The 18,551-nt window shown below is 44.0% G+C and overlaps 1 protein-coding gene across 1 annotated transcript in view; it reads right to left on the bottom strand.

Moving 5' to 3' along the window:
- LOC144943033 (contactin-associated protein-like 2) overlaps positions 1 to 18,551 on the bottom strand; it is a 146,601-nt gene that overhangs the window by 13,399 nt on the left and 114,651 nt on the right. Inside the window, exons 19-21 of the mRNA XM_078870202.1 lie at positions 17,026 to 17,296; positions 12,370 to 12,499; positions 5,942 to 6,035 (exon numbers count right to left, since the gene is read on the bottom strand). Coding sequence (XP_078726328.1) covers positions 5,942 to 6,035; positions 12,370 to 12,499; positions 17,026 to 17,296 — 495 coding nt within the window. The remainder of the gene's footprint in view (positions 1 to 5,941; positions 6,036 to 12,369; positions 12,500 to 17,025; positions 17,297 to 18,551) is intronic.

Here is an 18,551-nt window from a genome sequence, read left to right as displayed (position 1 = left end):
CCCAATCGTCGTTATCATCTACTAGCCAATCCATTATCCATGTGGGAAACCCACACATCATGGGGCTATAGGATCAAGGATGGGACTGGGCATTTTCCTTATTGGCTGAGCATCGTCAGAAGAATGTGAAAGGGTGCGGAACGATCCACTCAGTGAGGTGGCAACAGGACTAAACTTACTCTTGACCTCCATTTCCTTTAAAAAAACTCAAGCGGAAGCCATAGCACTGTTTAGAGGATGGTCGTAAAAGTTTTCCCATAAAACCACCATCCTGCTATCATCCACATTGCCATTATAGTACAGGTGACAACATCACCACCAGAGCCAAATATGATTTTCTTAAAGCTGACTGGAACTTATTAAAACAGTCCACCAATGCCAACATCTGTTGGATCCTGGAAAACGCCCCAATAATTTCGGCTACTTTAGCAGTCATAAACAAAGCCACAAGATGTAGTATACCCCGTAGTTTGAAAAAAAGCTCAACATGTCTTGTTGAACTTCAAGGACAGTGCATATTATTATCATTATCAGAGTTGTTTCTTTTTGTTTGCATTTTGACTGCTTGTGTTGTGGTTATTGCAAACATGATGCCTTGTATAAAGGTGTCAGTTTTGTACCAGTTTAAAGGGTAAAAACCTACTACTATGTCTTGTTGAACCCAATGAAAATGAATGCAAAAAAACAACCCAGCAAATACGTAGTGACTGTGAATGTCACTGTGTGGTGCCGGGCTTGTGAGGCCACGGTGGATAATATGTTGTCATTATGTGCAGCCCGGTTACTGGGCGTAGTACCAGCCCTAGTGGGGCTTGGGTGAGCGCTGGTCAGCGCGGAAGCACCACGTACAGTGTGCGGTGCGGGCTCCCAGTGAGGGAGCGAGAGAGAGTGTCATCCAGCCAGGGTTACATTGGGGCATGATACGCTGGTTGACCTTCCGACACGTGACCGGATGATATTGGAGGGGGGCCACCGGTAGATGGGGGCCGCTGGGCGGTCACGTGGTATAAAGGAGCTCTTGGGAGCCTTTGGGAAAGAGCTCAAGAGGTCTAGAAGTTGGGCGGGGCGAGGGGTGGAGCCAGCCCCAGCCCAGGCCGATATAACGGGGGCCCCGTGAGGGGCTCGGGGTTCTTCGGGTTGTTGGTGAAGAAGATCCACGTCGGGTTGAAGAAGCCTCTAGCCACGCGGTCCGGGACCCAGCTCGTGGTCGGGACCGGGATAGCGAACCGTGTCTAGTTCTGCCGTAGCGTGGCTAGATGGGCGTTCAACACCCAAGTGTAGGTTACGTTATGTTGTGTGTTGAGTTGGTGAAATAAAACGTGTTGCTCCCAGGACAACGTTTGCGACTCAGTTGGACTCACTACAAATGCAACACAACAACGCTGGAAAAACTGGTGGCGCGGCTGAACTTTACTCACCCCAGCAGTGGTGCCAACCCAGTTCAAAGACCAAGGCAAAAATCAAAGCAGACAACATTGCTACCTAATTACTTCAAACCTCAAAATCACTGCCCTACAAGGACATTTGCGGTCAGATTACATCTCAGCGCACTGCCAATAGAGCAGCAGCACCACCCAATCATCTCATTTATTGACCCCTTTCACTGGGGCAGAGAGAGACAATGCACTCGAGCTGGGAAAACTGCAGGACCAGATGGAATCTTTCCAAATTTTCTGAACAACCTCATGGCACAGATTATCAAGAATTACTGGGAACTGCAAGACACTCTCTCGTGTTGCCAATTTGTACAAAGCTTGTCCAGGACAAACTTGAAACCCGCAGCTTTTGCTGGGACTCATCAAGATATGTGCCGCTCGGTACATTACATGGATGACAGCGTTGTGGTCCGTGTTGCACAGATCATGCCACTGATGCATGACTGCATCAAATCTGTGTTTCATTCCATTCAGTTTACAATTTAACAAAACACACCACACGAAGGCAAGCTCCCCTTCTTGGACGTCCTTGGTACACACACTGCCTCCGACAGTCTCTTAACATGTGTGTAGATGAAGCACAAACAGACCTGCACAGAGACCAAATCTTAAGTCCTCGATCTTTAGGCAACAACATGGTGAGCCGAACATGGCATCTTTGTCGAGATGCAAAATATGTACTGGCAAAGATCATATTTTGCCTGTGAGGTTTTTTTTTGAAAGATGGCCTTCCTGGCAATAAAACAGGTGTTAAGATGCTCAAATACCAAATAGATACCTTTTGGCAAGGCATGATGTCTGCATTAACCATATGCAAATAATATATGCATTCTCTTTGACACTGATTTGCCTATACCAGAGATCGCCTTCTTTATGGCATTGTCTCACCAGTGTTAGACCAGAGAACGCCAAAAGGCAAACAATACAAAGACAATGCACGTATCAGAGCATTTATAGCTGGGGTTGAGCAGTTACATCTTAACACCTGTTTTATTCAAACTAGATTCGAAGCTTTCGTGACTGCAGGAATTACTCTTTGGTTCTTTCGGTAAAGTCATCTAGAAAATCAAATCAAATAATAATAGAATACGACGTTTCTATTGCAACACAAGCAACCGTCATCAGGTAAGAATGAAAAAAAAAACCAACATAGTAAACTTAGAAACACAATGCAACACAACACAGAGAGCCGGACAACACAACAGCCAACAGCCCACCTGGCTGACCACGCTTCTCCAAAGAATGATACAAAAGAAAGACAGCGCCACTGTGTCGAGGCTTTAAATCGAGAGAGTGTGGGGAGGGGTTGGGGCAGAGAGAGAGGGGGGCAGACCACGCTCCTCCTGTTTAATTGCCATAAAGTGTAACACCTATTTTTATTTTTCTCATACTTTTGATACTGACAAAAAGGTCCCATAGCTATGGCTGCCCTGCTTGGATGCACCTTCCAAGACACAACCTATCCCAACAGCATGTGTCCAATATCGTGATGATGTCACTGGCGGCCAGTGACTGCATACTCCTTAATACCCAGGACTTTACATTTTTCCAAGCTCTTCCCCTGCTTGCTAACCAGCATGCACACTGCACGTCACCCATTTTAAACCCTAAAGAGGGATATGTCTCACATGACAGACGCACTACAGTCTCAATTGTGTGAGGTCTGCAAGGCGGAATACATTGGCGACACAAAAACCGGCGGCTCCAGTCTCGGCTTGCAGAATATGAATGTGCAACCCGCCCATGTGAATTAATTGAATGAATTAACTTGCATTTGAAGTGCTCATTAGTGGCTAAACACGCCTTGGCTAAAGGACACCACTTTGATTTCTCAAATGTGATTATACTGGACCACACAACCAAACAAACGATGCCTGTTCAATGGGAAATGCTTGCGAGATTTATCCTCCCGACCTGCCTGCCAGCTGCACACCGAGGGTAAAAAAAACTCCACTAAAGATTCCGTTAATGACAACCGCTTCAATTTCATAACATGACTGTCCATTTTTGTCTATCGATATCCCCATCATCTGATTACGCGTATGGGTCTCTTTACACTGTCACCCATGTAATCCACTGGTGCTAATTTACATGGTTCGCGCGTATGACTATTGTTCCCTAAACAATGCTGTCTTTGGTATGCATTCTGGGTTGTTTACAAGCCTTTCCCTTCCAGCCCCACTCCCACCTCGCCACGTCCCGTTAAAACCAATAATGGCTTTGGGATAGTTTATACAGGTGAAGACTGCAATCCCCATACTGGAGTCAAAGTGCCTCATTGATTAAAATATAGGCTTGCTCTGCTACGACTCATTGCCATGAGGCTTAGCAGTGTTTCAGCACAAACCGTTAATCTATATGGATATATGAACGGCCGGGTACGAGTACGGGTACCCATTTGCGACCGTGGTGCGGCCGGGTACGGGTAAGGAATCAAAACCCGTTTGTGACCTCTGGTACTCAGGGACTCAGCATGATAATGACATTTTAATGGTAGCTTACACATTCACTTGCAGTTATTTCTATACCTCGAAAGACAATCAGAACTCAGCTGAAGTTCAGGCAAGCAAATGCAACCTTGATTAATGTTATTTTAATTAGGCAGAACATTAATATGCTCGGTTTCTCCGTGCAACAGGTGTGTCAACGTTAATTAACCAATCAAAATTATTAAAGTGGAGCTTGCAAAACGATAATAGTCTTGACTTGTCCCAATCGAGTTAATTAAGGCTCTTTTCAACCTGACAGCTGCGGATATATTCTTACATTTCTCAGATTTTTTGTGCGGTATTTCTTATCCACATCTTTGGAAAAGATTTGCCCGATGTTCCAATCCAACGTGCACACCAGACCCAACTGAACACCGCTTCCATTGCCGTAAGCGCAGAAAGAGCAAAAACGTAATCTAATATTCCTTTCAAGGCTGCCAAAAAAAAAAGAATGACCACATTCAACTAACTCGAGAAGATTGTTTCTTTACTGACAGTGTTCGGCAGGGCAGTTGCTCAGGAAAAGTTTACAAGTGACCGAAAATCAATGGCAGCGCTGAGAATAGCACGTCAACCGGCGGCGTGCACAGACGCACCTTGGGAAGGCAGCGTGTCGCGACGCGGCGACACAGCCCAGTCTGCTGCAGTGCCAACGGCGGTCATCGTTAAAGGGCCTTACGGGGGCTTGACAAGCAAGAGCCCTGCTCGTCGACAGTGACAACGTAATTTTACCACTCGTCTAAACAGCCTCTCTCTGCTCGACGTATTTTCTCGCGCAGCTGTGTAACGCGTTTAAGTTAAAGTAATATGCTGTGACACGTCAAGGGTTAAGCTCCCGCGAAGGGTGGCCGTGCTTATTGTGAGGCTGCTCGCTGCAAGTAGGCGGTGAACCTTTGCAACAATGAGACACTGAAAGCCCTGGGGTTGCTGCATCCGGGATGTTGTTAAGGAGGCCAGCAGAGAGGTTAGAGGTAGGGATGGTCGAGCCATCGGTGGGAAGGTTCAATTACAGATGTCGCTCGTTATGTTGTGGCAAAACACGCTGGTTACGTTTCTGCCTGGAGATGGGATGTGACAGGTGTCACCCATGTGGTGTACAAAGCACTGCTACACATGCCAATAAATAGTTTATACAGGAACCTACTTTTGTCAGGATTAGCCACAACTCCTACAAATATATACAGACAGGCACAACATTTTGGGAGAGTAAGAGGCTAATGCAGCGATTAATATATCATAACATAAAGCAACATAGGACGTTCTGTATTTTGTTTGTATTACGATTAGGAAAACATTATTTCACCTATGTTATATAAGGAAAACTGCAGGAAAGAACCCTTAGATTTAACATCAGTAAGCTGTGTGATATATATATATTTTTTTAATGCTGTCTCCAACCGCAAATAACAATATTCTGCCCTCTATTTCTGCTCTCAAGAGAGACCATAACCCAAAACGTGTCAACTACATATTTTTTGTTGTTATAAGGCAGTGTTAGGAAATAGGTGGTGAGGCGTTGCAGGTATTTAATAAATGTATTGCCACGAGTTTTCCCCCTTTTTTCTGGCAACAAAACAGGTGTTAAGATGTTAAAACACCAAACTGAAACCTTTTACAAGGAATCATGTCTGCATTGACAACAATGCTTGTGGTCAGAATGCAAACAAAAAACATACCCTGATAATTTATGCATTGTCCTTGAAACTGATTGGTCCACACCAGAGACAGCTTTCTTTTGAGCCTCGTCTCAAACGGTGTTAGACCAGAGGACCCACAAGCATTGTGGTTAATGCAGACATGATTCCTTGTAAAAGGTTTCAGTTTTTTGTTTTAACATATTAACACCTGTTTTGTAGCCAGAAAAAAGGGGAAAACCCTATTATAATATTTTGGTCCTGGCAAAGGAGGTCCCATGATGTATTGCCACACTTAAGTGGCACTCTGTTGACAAGTGTTCCCGTCACTGAACAATCCACATCAGACACGGCACGAGGACATGGGGGGGCAGGCTCTCACCGGGCACCCGGCCGAGGTAGAGTTTGTCGGCAGCTCGGGGATGAGGGGCATGGCCGGCCGGCAGGCGATGCGCAGTGGGGAGGTAATGGTCCAGCTGTGGTCCGGGCGATCACGATGCACGACAAGTCCCCGGTTAGAGTGAGGCGCCGGCGTCGTGGGAAACCATGGTGAGCATTGAGAGTGGCAGAAACACCACGGGGAAGGGGGTGGGGATAAAAAGGAGAATTAACCACGAATAAATGTGTTATGCAATAAATGGAAAAATGAAGACCAACTGGGGCTAATGTGACCATATTATTATTTCTGTGTGTGTATTTTGGTCGCTTATTATTCAGAGAAAGACAATCAGCAATAAATGTGTGCTTCACGCCATATTCAGGATACTGAATATGTAAATTTATAATTATATTTTTTTTTGCACAGAAGACCCAAAGCCAAACTTAATCATGTCGATTACACGTCGTGAGTTATGGTTGTTCCCGGCAGCATGACTACTCTCACCCTCATTACAGTGGCAGCCTTGCCAGCCCCTTTATCACAAAGCATCCTGGAGGCCCATTAAAACGTCAGGATGCTGAGAGCACTTTCCATATTCTCCCAAAATACATACCCTATTTTTCTTTGCAACCTTCCACGCTTGCATAAGCAACCCCTTCGCTACTTTCTGTTGTTAGGTGGAAGCCACTAATATCCCACACGTCACTTACAATTGCATTTGTATTTTATCTCAATCCAGAAAACAAATGGATTTCCTGCAAGCCACGGCAAGAGTCAGGGAGATGGAGATCAAGAAAACTTGATTTCTTTTTCCATCACTCAGCACGAGCCATTTAGAACTCCCGTAGAGACTCCGCTCACAAATATGCACACAAGTAAACAAAGACAAAGATTCCCTGTATAGCCTTTAACGGACTGTTGGGGAAAGTGCTGTTAGCGAGCACCTAATTAAGGTTGGCACGGCACACGAGGGGGCGAGTGACCAGCACTATGCCCATCCGCCTTTGTCCCCCTAGTAGAGATGTGTACACACCACACTGAGCACTCATTTGAGCCCGAGACGTTTTAGGGGAGGTCCAGTTCAGATAATTGTCACTGGTGTTGGTCATGAGCGGGGATAGAAATCGGGTCACAGGGTTCACAATAACTGCTACACTATCACTCCCCACGAAGGTAAACACACACTCACAATATGGTACACATGTCAACTAATGAGCCCCCACATAACCTACACAGACTGTTGGGGCAAATGCCATTAGCAAGCATCTATGAAGGCGAGTACGGCGCATGAGGGAGTGGTGTGGCCAGGACCATACCAATCTGCCTTTGTTTACCCAGTGCCAACATTTTACACACCGCACAAGGGACTCATTTAAGTTTGAGTCAGGGATGCCCAATATGTGGTTCAGATAATCACCACTGATGCTAGCTGTAGCTGGGAATCAAACTTTGGTCCTCCGGATTCGTAGCGCAATGCGCAAACCACTAGACTACCATCGTAATTAGTGCACTCCCGACATATGCTAACATACACACAAACCCACGCACAAATGCACACACACAAACGTGTACAAACAGAGGCAACATATTTTGCTCAACTGCAGGCAGAGCATGGTAACTCTCCTGTGAACCCTGTCTGAGTTGTTTTTACCAGGACCCACGGGTGGGAATGTTGGTATGGGTTCAAGGTGGGGTTGATGCTGATGCATGCCGAGGTGCTGAAATGCCCATATTTACGTGTAGCTATTAAACCCCAAAGATGAGCAACCGTTCCGACAGCGAACAGTCAAAATACGCGCTGCAGGCGTCGTACCAAAAAGCAAACAGTGAATGACCGACACATCTTGCTGCGGAGAAAATACGCCTACAAAAAAACTCACAAACACACGAAGAGCGTGATATCAACATCTCCTTGAGCACACTCGGGCAGCTCCACCTACATGAGCATTCCCCAAGGGTTACAGGGGGATTGCAGGCAACGATCTTTATACGTTCTTAAAAAAAAAAATATGCCATTGTTAAATTGTGTAACTGCACACAAATCCATTTTTCATAAATCGTCAAACTCTAGGGCTGCTTTCGTGAGACGGCAATAAATTGAAAATTTATAAGCATTCCATATATGTATATTTTAACTCGGAATGCAATTTTCCTGGTGCTTATATTGTTTAGTGCGAGTGTACGGGTGAATGAGTAAGGGTATTGCTGAGAGAAGGCTCAGTGAGGCACGCGGAACTTCATTACATCTGCCCTTAGCTGTCCGATGCACGTACCATTTACTGCTATTTTGATAAACGTTTGAAACTTCTCTGAACAACAATAAGAAGTTGCACGGCACCATCATTCTATGCGAATTTGCGGAGAGAGTAATTTTTTTAAAAAGATAATCTTCAGCCTGCTTGTTATTGCCAATCAACTGTCACCACAAAAAGCCAATGGCTATAACATAAAGGCTGTACTATACACATTGCATCTATTAATTTCACATCCGTCTTTTCAGTAAGCCTCCAGACGCCAAGGCTTCTCCATTACACTGTGGAGTGTTGTTCCCATCACAATTAAAGTTCACAGACATATATCCAGGGTAAACGCTACATCAACAACATTATTATGAATATGGCATTGATGTCACGGTAGTGTAAATCACGCCTGTGAACACATCAAGCTGATCTCGTGTTACACCAGGGAAGCACACAACTAAATATAAGACATTGTAGATACAATTCTGAAGATACACCAGCTACAAGCAGGGTTTGGTCGGGGTACACTGCTCTCTCAGTCTAGCCCATGAGAGGTTAGCTGCTAATCACAGAGCAATTAAATCTGTGACTTCTCATTCTGTGCCAACCTGAGCAACAATCTGGGAGCTCTGCAAACATGTGTTAGTTTAGCCATAACCCATGAGGGCGACATTACAATGAAGCTGAAGGGATGCAGTGACAACGCAGCAATCTGGATGGTGCTTCATTCGCTCAATTGGTTGCAGTGAAGTGTCATCCAGGAGCGGGCGTATTGTGGCAACAGGAGCCTGGGGCAGCGCATAAGTCGATTGTCAAAGTCAGTGTAAAAACGCCAATTCAATAAATTCTGAAATAACAAAATGACAAGCTTAGTACAGTAATACCTCGCGAACGTGGGGGTTACGTTCCTGGAAAATAACGTTTTGAGCAAAACTGAGTTAGACAAATAATAAACCTTATGGTAAAAATGGGGTTGTGTTCCTGGGTTCGTTTTGTTTAACTTTCAATTAGAAGATGATTTACCCCCTTATTACAGAAAAAAAACATACACATAATATATATAGTAAAAAAGAATTGGGATGTTAACTAAAATAAATAAAGTGAACCTGAAAATGTTTCTTGAACTTTCAACGAATGATGGTGATTATGAATGTGAGGATGATGTTGGTGGGGGTGTTGGAAGGGGATTACAAGGGTGAGGAAGATGTGCACGGGATGCTGGTAAAGCATGGAGTGAGACCACCGCATGAGAGTGTTGGGGAGGGAAGATGGCTATGAGATATTCATCTGCAGCGTCTACGAGTGCACCAGCCACTACTTCTACTTGTCGACGCAGCAATGTGAATCTGAGCAGCGTCAAACCACGTATAGCTCAAACATTACCCTCGTGTTCTGGAAAACGTACCGCAATAAGTAAACCACGTATAGTCGAAACACGCATTCGATAAAACAGCATTGGGCAAGGTGAGACTGTATTGATTCAATTTTGTTTTGATTTGGCCAAGTAATGATCCGGTTAAATATCTGTCATAAAACCCTTCACCACACAATATAGCCAAACAAATGAAATTGTCAGGTGTACAAGCGTTTCATATGCCATGCTTCCCGTTAAGTTTTGAAGAACAATTCACACAAACACATTTAGCAATTAGAAACAAGATGTTTCACTTTAAGCTATGCAAAGCATCTTCAGGAAAATCCAGGAAGTCAGAATAATGATTTTATGACAGAAATGTAACCAGATCAATCCGTGACCAAATCTGAAACATAAATTATGAATCATATTGACCGGCTGAAGTGCATGGAGAAATGACATGATGCCAAGGATGAAAGATTGAGTGATTTAATGGTGGCCATGTTTTTTTATTTCCTGGTATCTGATTGGCTTGTGAAGTGGGGCGATGATGTAATCCCTAGCAACCACCGCCATGTCCACTGCCTTGGATTCTCACGAGGACTCCCATATTAGCTTTAACTTATGTGTTTTCTCTTCTGACATTTCGGATATAATTACAATTGCTGGTTTTGCTGACTAATTGACGACACATTTGACGAGTACTTTATGCACTCAGACATGAGGGCCTGCTGATTGGTTACTACTACTAGCAGCCAAAAGCACTTCATGCAGGTCGCTGGAGGAGGCTATGAGTAGTGGCCTTTACTGAGGGGAGCACACGCTCTAATAATGAGGGGGAGGCTTAGCCTTTTCTGCTCAGTCTTTTCTGCTCTAGTATAGTAATCATTATGCCTCCCTCTCATTGCCAGAACAGAAAATACTGTACCTAAAAGATTACAACCCTTGGGACACATTTTTTTCTGAACTGCAGAGAAACTGCACCGTGTATTCATTGCTGCGACATCTGAGACTTAATGCAGTTAATGTCAGCTGTCAATTTATTGGGCTTAAAACAAGTATCTTCCAGAGGAGTTTGAAATGTGGCTGTGATCATCCCTTGTTTATATCACACCAAGGCGCAGCGTTGCCATGCAAGTCATGTTGCAATATCGAATCGTTGTCCTGGAAGCTATGAACACAAGTCTACTGTAAAACATTCTATTTGACGACGAGACTCGCACATCGCACCTTCTGACTTTGACATTCCTCAAAGACACTGTTGTAACCATCAATCGCATCAAAACATCAACAGCCCAATGCGCACATCTTCATGAACGGATAATTAGAGACAAGCCACAGTCCGATTGCGAGCCAAACTATGGACCACATAGTAAACTACTATGGTCTGCACTGCTTCAACGGAGGCGTAGCAAAGCTACATGAACTTTGTTCTGAAGTCCGCTTGTGGTTAAAAGACCTCGACAATGAGATTTAGCTCCGAAATGTATTTCCATACACAGTAGTAAAATTAGTATAGTAAAACAAATTTATACTCTTTGGGTCTTTCGGTAAAGCCATGTAGATGAAAATTAAATCACATCGCAGTTGTAATAATACAGGGCTTTATATGCACAGGAATTCCTCCACTGTTTCTGAAGATTTATTTTTGAGTGGACCTTGCTTATCTACGAAAGTATGAATTCTTGCAGTCACGAAAGCTTTAAGTCAAGAAAAACAAGGTAGTAGTTTTACAATAAAAACAATGTGTAACATCACATAGTCCAGCACATTGAATGATTGCAATAAATAATACTGTACTTTATAGATGTACTTGAGGTACTCTGAGTTCCTATGTGCAAAGAAAACTCATGTCTGTCAATGAGCGCTCACTTACAAACGGTGACACGCAATAATTAGACAAGTCCCCATTGGAACCTCATTTGCCAGTAAAAAATATGATAATTGGTTTTTGACCCTTCTATCTGGCAACAAAACTGACACCTTTTTTTACAAGGAGTCATGTTTGCATAGACCACAATACCTGCAGTCATAATGCAAAAAAAAAACATAACTCTGATAATGTATGCACAATTATCAATTAGACAAGTGTTAAGTTAATTTCAGTGACCTGATCTATAAATTTACTGCACTTCAGGTCTTTATGGGGTTAACAATAATAGATCATAGGTTATACACGAATCACTCGTTGTAAAAACCGTAACTGCATACGTGGCAGTTATTTACATCGGAGCTCGCTGGACAGAATTGTGGGTGGCTGTGGGCGTGGCAAACAAAAACCCCATTGAGGACCCGATTGGGGAAGCACCGAGAAACTCTCACCTCCAACACCTATGGAGCTCGCTAAGCCGCACTCCAACGCAAAGTGGGAGATGCGCGTTCACCTTCCACAAATGGACGGCGATCAAAGAATCGCCAAACTGCAACTGTGATGAAGTCCAAACCGTCAAACACATCACCGAGGAATGGGCCATCCATGCATATCCTGGCGGTGTTGGTGTGATCCATACCGCGTCTACTACCTCCTTGGATGGGTTAAAAAAACTTAGCATTCAACTATAACAAGTTTCAAAACTGTTGTTTTTCCCTCCTGCCATCTGAAAGAAGAATATTTACAGAACTTACAAATATCGCAGTTGTAATAATACAGGGCTTTATATGCACAGGAAATCCTCCACTGTTTCTGGGATGTATTTTTGAGAGGACCTTGCTCGAGATGTCTTTTTGCCAATTGCACGTTGAGCATTCTCGCGCATGGGAGGAAAACAGTGTGGCCAAGAGTAAACACGCGCGTGTGTCAGGCGAGAATTCCGAACGAGAGGCCACGTGTGATCCACCTGCAGGAGGATGAGGGTGCCGCGCCGCGTCACGTTCACCGCGTGGACCTGCCCGTCGGCCAGGTTCCGCATGCCGGCCGAGACGGTGCGTGGCGATGAGGTTCCACCGCCACCAAACCACAGCTGCAGGCTTCCTGCAGGGACCCACATGCCACACACAGGCAGCGGCGGCGTGCGCCATGAGGCCGGCACGCCTCTCGCGAGACGCACGGGTGAAAAGAAGGTGGGGAAGGGGGGTGAGAGACAAAGAGAGAAATATGCAGACATGCCCTGAGAGGAAAAAAGAAATGGCGAGCAACAGAAAATGTGAGAGGCGTCCTTCATTGTCATTGGCCACATGCCAAAGGGACACCCCATTTCACATAAGTATTTCGTCCTCATTAAGGAATAGCCATAACCAGTGTTTTGTATTAGAAATAAACTGCTAATACACACTTGAAGTGGTTGGTAGAAGTACAGCATACTGTATTATTTTTTTACGAGCATATTGAACGTCTTCAAGCATCCCTAAAGATTTGGTAATTTCTCGCAGCTGAGACACGCCAGCCCACACACCACCACGTACATAATTGCATTACATCGCCATTTCCGTGCAATTACACTGCCACTATGCAATGGGGCGCTTGAATAGCACGCGGATGGCCTCATGGGTGAATAAAGTTATTTAGGTTAACTTCAACGAATGGGTTGCAATTTTTACTTATCTACATTTTGTAATGGATATTTTGCAAGTTAAACACTCCCAGGGCCAGATACACACCTTCATGAAAAGGCATGTGAGATTTTTTCCCATTATTAGAGATGGGAACATGAACACATTTCGGACGAAAATAAGTGGAACATTTACCTACACATACTCAAGTGCTCTTACCCAGGCGAGAGAACATTATATTAACCATTGAAAATGTCCTCTATGGACACCTTAATGGTAGGTTTATAGTGTAGAAATAAATTGGGATGCTGCCATGGTGGAATGGTTAGCACACTGGACCTGTAATGGAAACAATGGGGACGTTTATTAAATCTCTCCACGCCGCCTCTATCCATCCAGCAGTATAAAGGGTACACACACCGCAGTTAGTCAATGGGCAGGTCGCGTGTTGAGGAGTAAAAGGGTGGGTACTCTAAACTCCTCAAAGATGTCTGGTCAGTAAAGTCACGTAGAATGAAAATAAGAAAGTAATAAAAATAAAGCATAAAAGATAATTAATTTATTATGCGTTTGTTTTACTATTTTATTATTTTCAAATAATTATTTTACTATGTTTTATTTGTATTCTTTTATTATTTTCATTCTACGTGACTTTACCGAAAGAAGCAAGAAGATGAATCCCTGCAGTCACGAAAGCTTTAAATCGAAAAATGTCTGGTCAGTTTGATAGAGTAGGCTAATAACTTCCAGAGGGGCTTTCTGGAGCTCCCTCTAGTGGAGGTCCTTCTGTCAGTAGTGACGTGGGCGAGCAGTTGCAGAGCTGCACATTACCGTTACCCTTTCCTTATATTTTCACGCCTCTGCTCCATCGAACACACCTCAGTTTGCAGAGTGGTTCAAATGTACGTGTCGCCAAAAGATTTGTGCAATTACTGTGGTATTTTTTGTAAAGGTGTTTGCTCCTGTTTTTTTTTATGACCTACAGTAAGCACCATATGGCTGCATCGAATTAAAATACTTTCTATGCACGTGCTGTCGAGTGCCAAAACTGAGTAGTGATAGAGTACAGGGACTCCTCTACTTACGAACGAGTTATATTCCACAGGTCTGTTCGTCAGTCCAACTTTACTCCTGTCGATTCCAATCATGTCGTACGGCATGTACACTAAACACGGGGAATGGCTTTAAAAGCTGTGTCATCTCCTGTTAATGTAGATGCCACTGGTTCTTCACGTTCTGCAGACGTAGATGCCACTGGTTCTTCACGTTCTGCAGATGTAGATGCCACTGGTTCTTCACGTTCTGCAGACGTAGATGCCACTGGTTCTTCACGTTCTGCAGACGTAGATGCCACTGGTTCTTCACGTTCTGCAGACGTAGATGCCACTGGTTCTTCACGTTCTGCAGATGTAGATGCCACTGGTTCTTCACGGTCTGCAGATGTAGATGCCACTGGTTCTTCACGTTCTGCAGATGTAGATGCCACTGGTTCTTCACGTTCTGCAGACGTAGATGCCACTGGTTCTTCACGTTCTGCAGATGTAGATGCCACTGGTTCTTCACGTTCTGCAGATGTAGATGCCACTGGTTCTTCACGTTCTGCAGATGTAGATGCCACTGGTTCTTCACGTTCTGCAGATGTAGATGCCACTGGTTCTTCACGTTCTGCAGATGTAGATGCCACTGGTTCTTCACGTTCTGCAGATGTAGATGCTACTGGTTCTTCACGTTCTGCAGATGTAGATGCCACTGGTTCTTCACGTTCTGCAGATGTAGATGCCACTGGTTCTTCACGTTCTGCAGATGTAGATGCCACTGGTTCTTCACGTTCTGCAGATGTAGATGCCACTGGTTCTTCACGTTCTGCAGATGTAGATGCCACTGGTTCTTCACGTTCTGCAGATGTAGATGCCACTGGTTCTTCACGTTCTACAGATGTAGATGCCACTGGTTCTTCACGTTCTGCAGATGTAGATGCCACTGGTTCTTCACGTTCTACAGATGTAGATGCCACTGGTTCTTCACGTTCTGCAGATGTAGATGCCGCCAACGCCATCTGTTGCGTGGCGATTGAACTTACGACTCTTGGTCCAAGCAGGCAACTGGACATACGGACAGGTTCGTTCGTTTCTTTGAAAGTTTTGACCATATTTCATGACGCCAATCAGTGCGGGCATTGGCTAAAGGCGGATAGCATAAATGTACAGTACAATATTTGGTTTTATGTGCTGCTTTCCACTGCACACTGACCTCCTATAGTCTTAAACCCATATACAGGGTGGACTAAAAGTCAGGATACATAAGGCTAAATAACCCATTTGATTCAACGAATCAGATGGGTTATTTCGTTTATGTTAACAATTGCTCATACTGAATTCCATGCACATTAATGCATGCATGAATAATTTTTTGGAATTCATTGAGGGCTTTTTTCAAGAGTACACTGTACTCTTTGAATATTCATCAATCGCGTTTTGTCTCAATTCATTCAGGATTTTGTAAATGTCATCTTAAAAGGAAGGCGGAAAATAGATAGTAATAGTGGTAACATATACATTATTAAGCTAAAGAATATACAATGCAAATTTATGTGTCCTGACTTTTGGGCCACCCTGTAGACTGCCCGCCCATCCAAGCATTATCAACGTTCAGTCAAGCTTAGCTTCTGAGATCTAAAAAAAGCAGATGCATTCCGGGTAATTTTATCATAGGCAATTGGTACCAAGCTAATTACGGAATACCATCCAGCATATATATTGTTTTCAGTATGCTAATTTGAGTCATCAACAGGAGATTTCAGCATGCAGGTCATCACGTAATGATGCGTGAAGAAAACATTGTAAGAAAAAAGCGAATAACGCCGTTAAAGATAAAGAAGATTTTGGAATATCGCACACTTTAAACAGTCAGCACACAATCGAATGTCAGCAAACATGCATGAGAAACGGAACCCTCTGTGTCCAAACAATTACACCACCCAATCAAATTGCTCCAGGCAGCTTCCGACAGGCAAGGGGCACACAAAGGACTCAGTCAGCAAGATTCACATTAACTACACAGTCTATTGAGCCGAGACAGTGGGCAGCGGGGGCCCATGTGACCAGCACCCATGGGGCCACAGTCATTTTTCATTTATAAAACTCTAGCTGTTGGATATGAATATTGAATTTTTAAATCAATGTACGCATTATTGTAAAACAATGTAATTAATCCAATACAGTCCATTCATAATGAAGTATTATATTAATCTAGGGATTATTTTTCCATTGAAATAATTTAAATAATCCTTCAGTATAGGTCTTGGGGGAGAATGTTTCAAAAGCCAACAACAATAGGCATACCCAACTAATGCATAATGTCTGCACTCCTGTATATTTAATGACATATCAATGGCCCACTGACATTTATTTAGAATTGAAAAGTTAAACTGTGTGTACATATTTTATTTGTATCATTATCAGAGGCACTTAGTTCACAAAATTTCACCAATGTATTCCCATGCTCTCTAACAAACCAAGAGTTTTTGTAAAATACCCCAAATCAATGTCTGCTCAGTGGGAGGTCACTCCTTTCCCTTTGCTGCCTCATTGTCTAGAACTCACTCCCTCTGCATATCAACACTGCGGGCTTCCTTCCCACGTTCGTGTTGAAGCTTGCGACTTTGCAATTCTCATCCGCCTTTTCTCGCTCTTGTAAAACATCATTTTCCCCAAAAACCTCCCATACACTTATAAAATAATTCGCAGCCCTTTGTCAATCTTACTGCTAAATGCAGGTCTCCCCACACTGTGTCAGTCATTGGGGTAATTCGACATTGGCAAGTGTGGGTGAAAGGAAGAGGGAGGCTAAGGCCGAATCAGATATCAATCACCGCTAACGTTAGCCAAGGACGGGAATCTAACTCGGGTCCCAGTGTCCATAAGCGCAGCGATCAATGCAGATGAATTTCCACACGCTGCACTTGGGGAGAGGGGAGGGGAGGGGGGCCGCATGGCGAGAGGGACTTGCCGTTGTGCTCGAGGACGATGGCGAGGTAGGAGGACGGGTATGCGTGGGTGCTGGCATGGAGCAGCACAGCGGGAGCGTGCACCGTGCTGAAGCTGAAGATCGCCCTCTCCTCATCCAGGTCATCCCTGCCTAGACTGGATGCTACCGCCGCCATCGTCCCTTCCTCCTCCTCTGCTTGCTCGTCCTCTTCTACGCTCTGCTCCCGCGACGACTCCGAGTCCAGGGAGAACTGCACCACTGTGCCTGCCTCGAAGTAGGCACCCACCTCTGCGGGGAAATGTAACAGCCACCAGTGTAGTGTGTTGTACAGCCGCAAAGCAAAGTCAAATGTCCATGGTATATCAAGCGGTATCCCAGCCTGGCATAGGTATCCTCCTAGATCCGTTTAAATGAGTACGACTTTATGTAGCAATGATTACCTGGTTGGTCAGGTGTAATGCTAACCACAACATACAAGTATTGCATATACACAGTATACCGAACATTGTATGTACACAGTGCTGTCCATAATAAAGGTGTTTGGTGTTTGAAAGCGTAAATATGTGTCGTTAAACCCGCCACCACCCGACACAGCGAATTACTAAGGTTTGTCACGTAAACAAAACGTGCCAATTAGTACTACAGCACACCAATGTGTTGGAGAGTAGACTCACAACATTTACAATTCGAAAACATTTCGCTGGTGATTACAACCAGCTTCATCAGGCGATAGCTAGAATTGTGAAGAAGTCCTCCTGTTTCGGTCTTAAATAGAGGGTGTAATGGTGATGTATTCACTGTGTGCCTATTAGGTGCAAAGATCAGAGGGGGGGGGGGCTAATGTAGTCATAAATGTTGTTGGTTTATTCTCCAACACACCAGTGTGCTGAAATAATAACTAATTGGCACGTCTTGTTCACGTGACAAATCTTACTAATTGGCTGTGTCAGGTGATGGCAAGTTTAATGACACTATATTTACGTGATCTGACGCCCCAAAAAACCTTTATTATAGACAATATTGGTTGCGAAAGCCGACGTGTTAAATACACAATGCTGTGTTCAACCAACATTTCTATTTTGTAGATTGTAGCCTAATAGAGAAGGACACTGTTATTATCATAAAAATAATGAACGTATAAACTTCGGTTTGCAAGCAAATCAGCCAGCTAATAAAAACAACCTACTTGTCCACTGCTAAAGCCTGCCACATTGATCCGAAATAATTTGTCTCTTGAAAACATTCTCATGCAGATGTTGCAATTCTCTTCACAATGGGAATGTTAACAACTGAAAGCGCTTGTGGTGCTTTGTGCAAGTAATCACAGCGGGCCGCTATTAGTCAGTTTACCAAGGCTAGATTGCAATAGGCCCTGGAGAATGGCTGGCTGCCATTATCAAGGCCGTTACCCAAGCTACTGCTTCCCGCTTTGTCACTGCTGATTTTTCACTCGAACAAACATCAATTCAAATATACGCCACTCACACATGTCACTAAACTGAAGCACTTTGAAAATAACATATATCGTGGTGCTTGCTGAATT

The sequence above is a fragment of the Lampetra fluviatilis genome, chromosome 2 (assembly GCF_964198595.1).
Source record: "Lampetra fluviatilis chromosome 2, kcLamFluv1.1, whole genome shotgun sequence".
NCBI lineage: Eukaryota > Metazoa > Chordata > Hyperoartia > Petromyzontiformes > Petromyzontidae > Lampetra > Lampetra fluviatilis.
The sequence above is the reverse complement of the archived record's forward strand: the minus strand, read 5'-3'. Positions and strand labels throughout refer to the sequence as shown.